General features: G+C 52.9%; 1 protein-coding gene across 1 annotated transcript in view; it reads right to left on the bottom strand.

The window, feature by feature from the left end:
- Positions 1-5161, bottom strand: part of EGFR (epidermal growth factor receptor) — a 197785-nt gene extending 192624 nt beyond the window's left edge. The window contains exon 1 of the mRNA XM_060108784.1: positions 5011-5161. Coding sequence (XP_059964767.1) covers positions 5011-5098 — 88 coding nt within the window. The 5' untranslated portion in view covers positions 5099-5161. The remainder of the gene's footprint in view (positions 1-5010) is intronic.
- Positions 5162-6000: the final 839 nt, after the last annotated feature.

Below are 6000 nucleotides of genomic sequence, written 5' to 3' on the forward strand. Positions count from 1 at the left end.
CCACAACCCTGCTAGAGTCATCTTTCCGAAACAGCAAACACATCACGCCAGTTCCTAGCTTCGAACTCCACGGTGCCCCTCCCTTCACACACAGCTCCCCGTGAACCGGAGGCTCGGCAACTCTCCCTTCCCCTCCCGTCACACTGAATCACCAGCGCTCTTCAGGACTCTGCTCCTCTTGGCACTTCTCTCGGAATGCCCTTCACGTCATACATCACAGTCTCTGGGGAAATACCCATAGCTCTTTGCAGGCTCAAATGAGTAATCTCTTCCATCTGGGGCTATACCTGGCCCTCTCTCCAGGTGGAATTCAAAGCAAGGACTAAATACCAGAAGACTTCTTTATCCTGCATGGAATTCTATCATCGCTTCTGTGACATTTCCACACTTGTTATCTATACATCTCTCTTCCCATACTTGACTTTTAGACACTTAAGGGCAAGTATCAGGTCACATTCATTCCTAGAGTTCAAAATGTGGATGGAACAGCACAAACTGTCACCATGGTTTGAACGTAAAGGAAAAAATGCAAAGAAAAGCCAAGGCTGTAATACATAGTAATACTCATCCTTTTATTCGAAGGAAGAACAATAGTGGTTAACTTATGTAATAATAATTAAATAAACTAAATTAAATGAACTAAATCAAGGCCATGTTTGCTGGCCCCCTAGTAACAGGTGCAATTGTGGCTATAACAAGAACTGTGTACAAGGCATTCTCACCCAACCATTAGTCCACTAAATTGCAATTTGAGACTCTTGATAATGACAAGTTCCAGATATAGCCAGAAAAAGTACTTGGACTCTGGGTTTTTCCATGAGAACCCACCAAAATGGGATATAATGTGGGGCAAAGAAGGAAACCCTACCCCACACTCAAGCTTTCACAGATGACTTTCTTAAGCAAGCTGCTGAAATTTGGTAGGAGTAAAGTTTATTTTAAGCATATGCAACTCACAGATGCTCATTCACCAGGGTCAGACATTTGATCTTATACTTCAGCGTCTTCAGAGATTAAAACGTCAAATCCAGTTCTTAGCTTCTAATGAGGCTAAGTAAACAAGCCACCACTGCTCACCAGCCCCAGCTACCCCTCCTGCCCCAGCTGGCTCAGAGAACTTTCTAGACAACTGAATCGAGTGTTTCTATCTAAACCTGTTGCAAGGAAGCTGGACCTGATGACTCTGAAAATTTCAGTCAAACCGGTTATTTGGCCTAAGTCTCAAAGCCTGGATCCTTGCCCGAATTCAAGCTCACCTGCTTACGCCCATGGGCTGGATGGCAGACTATCCTTAGATGCTGTGCAAAGAGACAACTGTTGGAATTTTCTCAGAAAAGACAAGCTTTTAGAAGGAAGATGAAAAAGAAGGTATGGGCAGACTCCGATGCAAACGGGAATGACCTACGAGAACAAGCTAAGATGTAAGTTCTGTTCCATGTGTGTTGATGGTTCAGAAATAAACCAGTAATAATTAACTGAGACCAAAAATGTTTCTTATCATAATTTCGAATGTCCACAAGTGACAGAAGAAAACGAAAATGGGATTTGTTCAGTAGAAATCTGAGGGGCATAATATAATTTTTAAATTGTGTCTACAAGGAAACAACACACGGGTGAGCCATGTTCTAGAACTTGGACCTTTTCTCAAAACATACCTCTATTCGTAAAACCATAAGCCCGTTTCTACTATACTAAGTCCAAATGAAAACACAAACACCCACACAAGCACAACTTTCACAGCAAGCCACAGGGCGAGTGCCAGCCGATTTCTTAGGTGTCCTTCAACAAGCCGTGTGTCCGCAGCACTCTGATCCTGCCCCCGTATCAGGGCTTGGGGCACCAGCATGGGGCTATCTTCTCTTACACACCATGATCATCAATTTAATGTCAAGAAAGTTTCAGACACTAGCTGCTGGTCCTGGAGCTTTGATCAAAGGAAAAACAAAGAGTATTTTCTTTTCAAACAGGGCAGAATTCTTCCTCTTTACTGACACTACCTCTAAAAACATTTTAAAACATGTTAGTGCCATCACGTGGACCGAGTCTAATTACATAGCACAATGGATTCTGGCAATCGGCTTCTTCAAACTTCAGAATAAGTTTTTGAAAATCTATGGACTATAAAACTAAACATATGAAGCCTGAAATGGCAGTCCAAAGCCGATGGGAGCTATCAGCCTGTTACGGCTAGACAGAGCTACCCGGGTGTGGACAGATGACAGACACACGGACGCTGGTCTCCTTTTCAGATCTGAAAAGCAATCTACTAATACTTAATTAGTGGCCCAAAGAACCACTCTGGAAGCAACAAGAGAAACCATTAAGATTACCCCTGCCCCTTTTAATTCATAAAGTCTGGCACATTCTGTGCACTCCATAAATATTCGTTGAATTGAGAAATGAGGACTCAAGAACCTGAAGCTGGCAAGGGACATGTCCACCTTCACACAGAGCGGGAATAAGGACACAGGCTCCTGGCCTCCAGGCCAGTACTGAGTGGTAGTCCTCTGGTCTCCTTAGAGGAAGGAGGGTTCACTCTGGATACAATTTGGAATCCCTGAGTTTGTCCTCTTCAATACAGCCCAGACCTACTGAACCAAGGATGCCCTCAGAGGAGGGGCCAGGCAGGCTGGCTTGGCTGGGCATACCACCCAGGATCACTTCCGGAGTAGTGCCTTCACCTTTCCCTTTTGCAAGAGCAAGGGGCTTGCTCAACATCCGTCCAGCAGTCTCCACGGTCATTGCTCACTTGGTGATTGAGCTTCTCCACAAAAGGTGCCTCCTGAGGACCAGGAGCAGGAATCCAGACCAGGGGCCGGGTGGGTTCCCCATCCCCGGTCCTCTTCCTCCCCTGCCAGCTTCCTACATCACACACACCGACAGGGCTCCCCCGAAACCAGAACTCACACAAGACAGCACAGGCAGGGCCCGGGGGAAGCTCTGGGGCTAGAAGGCCTGAGTTTGAATCCTGCCTCTTGCTGGCTGTGGGAAAGTCACTTCTCTGTACCTCAGTTTCCCCATATATAATGAGAGGACCCACCTCGTATGGTTGATGTAAGGAGTAAGAGGACACTTAAAACGGTGTCTGACAGGACCAAGTGCAGGAAGAACAAAAGACACCATATCTTAGAACCAAACAAATCTCTCTACAATGAGTAAATTTTCTAGAACAGAACGGACCAAATTTGATTGATATGGGTCTTTGACACTTTTTGTTAATAATCTGCCCCTTACACTTCGGTCTTCTTATGTTACTTTAACCCAATGACATTTACTCACCTACTCTCACTATTCTATCCAGGAGGATTCTGTTTTAAACAACCACGGGCTGACAGGCAAATTAAGTGGTATTTGTATATTTCTTAGAGACAGATCTCCAAGCACTAATAGTAGTGTCCAAAGGGCTAACACCAAGGAGCTGGGAACGTTTCTGGAGTGAGAATAGCGATGCTTTGGAGGCACTCCCAGAGTTTCATTTAAAATAAGGATGGGGTCCCCTTGCCCCCTGCCTAGAAGAACCCTATTGCCAACTGATGCAGGGGCAGGACCCCAGCCTCCCCGGTTCACAGCATGGAGTACGGGAGCCCGTCAGTGAAAGGACTAATCCCTTATTACTGAAATCACCCCCACGTCCTCTTTCCCATATTTTTGCAAGACAGTTAAAACTCCAGATGTTCCAAAAGGGCTTTTTCAATGGGCAGGTAATCTCTCCAGAGATTCCACCTCTATTGCCAGTGATTCCCAAACCCGGTTGCCCAACAAAAGCACCGGAGGAGCTTTTTAAAATACAGATGGCAGATCTCACCCCAGACCAGAGAAATGAGAAAGTCTGCGGGTGGGAGCCACACATCATTTTTTTTGTTTTGTTTTCTGTTTTGTTTTAAAGTCCAAGTGATTCTAATTTGCAACAAAGTTTGGGAACCACTGCTTTATGCCTTAGCGCTCCCACAGCAAAGGCGCTCAGCCCCAAAACCAACTCCCTGAGCCAATGACATCAACAGCAAGTACAGACCTGACTCTCGGAACCCGGGCTGCTCGATCTTGAAATTGTGCAATTAAACCTTCTGAGGCATGTTTCTCGTGTCAAGTGGGTTTATGGTCGGTAGTCACGAAGCCAGACTCGCTCATTTTGGGTCTGGACAGGGCACACATGAACCATGGACATCAATCCTTTTTTTTTTTTTTTTTTTAGTTAAGTTTAATATTTTGGTTGGCCTAATGTCAAATTCTTCAAAAAGCTAGAAGACACATCCCAAAGAGAAAAATCTCTGGCTTTTGAGGAGGAAAGCTTGCTGTGAGTCCTGTTTTGAAATCGCGGGGCCCCGGCCAGGAAGGGTTCCGCCCCTGGGGCGTTCGCACCAGGACCCGGCTGTAGCGCCGGGGCCGGTCCCACCGCTCTGTTCACTCCACCGCGCAGCGCGGACACGGGGCCCAAAGGCTGCAGGTGGGGGCGAGTCTCGGGAGTCCCGGGAAGCCACCACTCACGAGAGCCCACCGTCTGGGACGGCGCGGACGGCCGGAGGCAGCTCGCGGCGGCAGGGGGGCCGCGGACGGGCCGTGCCGAAGGGAGGGGCGGCCCTCCCAGCCGCGCAGCACAGGTGGCTGGTGTCCGGGACGAGCTCTCGGGCCTCCGGGTCAAGGGTACGCCGGGAGGAGGGCTCGCGGGGTCGGAGAGCCGGCCCGGGGGCGGGGCGCGGGTGCGGAGGGCCGCTCCCGTTCCGGAGGTCCGAGGGCGCGGGGTGGACCCCGCGCCTCTCCTCGGCCCCCGGGCCCGGGCTGACTGCTGACGCACGTGCCGGGACGCACCCGCCCCGCACCAAGAGCTCGCCGGGGCGTCCACCCGGCGGAGGGCAGGAGAGCGGACGGGAAAGCCACGCTCCGGGCTCCTCGGCCCGCCGCGCCTCGCGCCCGAGGTGCCCCGCCGCCCGGAACCGAGGCGCGCGTTCCTCGGCGGCCCGGCAGAAGCGCGGCCGCCCAGGACGGGAAGGACGGCGGCGCGGGCAGCCTTACCTTTCTTCTCCTCCAGCGCCGGACTCGCCTGGAAGTGTGCGGCCAGCAGCGCCAGGAGCACGGCGCGGCCCGCCTCGGAGCGTCGCATCGCGCCGGGCTGTGCACTCGGTCGGGACGCAGCGGCGGCCGTGCAGGGGGCGCGGGACTCGGCGGCGCGGGGCGGACGGGGCTCGCGCGGGGCCGCGGGCGTGCGCACCGAGCCGGGGCGGAGGCTGCGCGCTGCGCCGGCCGCCAGGATGTCTAGCTCTCTGGGGCGGGGGCGGGGGCGCTGGGAGGCCGAGCCGAAGGAGGAGGGACCGGGAGGAGGGGCGGACGGCGCGCCTAGCGGAGGAGGAACCGGCGGGAGGAGCGTCGGCCGGCAGGACAGGGGGAGGCAGACAGCGGCGGCCCCGGGAGCCCGGTGCCCGGGGAGGGGGCTTGCGGAGCCGAGCGAGGCCTCGGGAGTTCATTGCCGAGCCGGGCGTTCCCCACGCTGTCCCTCGGGACGCGTCCCCGCGGACTTGCCTGCTGTCTCGTTGACCCAGCCTACTGCGAGCCACTTTTGTGCCAGGGTTCCCGTTTCCCTTCTTCCTCCCTCCAACTTGCCGAGCAAACTTGTTCTAGCTCCGGGCAAACTGGCCGAGCCTTAGGCCAAGGCCGGATGATGGTACTTAGGGGGAAACCACCGATTTATTCTGGCCCCCAACTCCTCTGAGCACCCCGGCATCCCAGTGGGGGGTCAGCGGCGGCCTGGCCTCCAAGAAGGTAGTTGCCGCGCCCGCGTGGATGCGGTGGGTGCCTGTCCTCTTGAGATGCGCTCTCAAGTCCGAGGGTCCTTCGGATCCCGTCAGGCACCCTCGAAGTCGTCTGAAATAAGGGCACCCAACTCCTGACACAGAGACTAGCCTTGGAAAAATGTGTGTTGAACGAGTGTATGGGCACCGAAGGAGCCCGCAGCATTTCATGTGCCAGGAGTACTTGAAAAGCAAATACATGCGGTAAAGCGCTTCA

Source organism: Mesoplodon densirostris, chromosome 9 (genome assembly GCF_025265405.1).
Source record: "Mesoplodon densirostris isolate mMesDen1 chromosome 9, mMesDen1 primary haplotype, whole genome shotgun sequence".
NCBI lineage: Eukaryota > Metazoa > Chordata > Mammalia > Artiodactyla > Ziphiidae > Mesoplodon > Mesoplodon densirostris.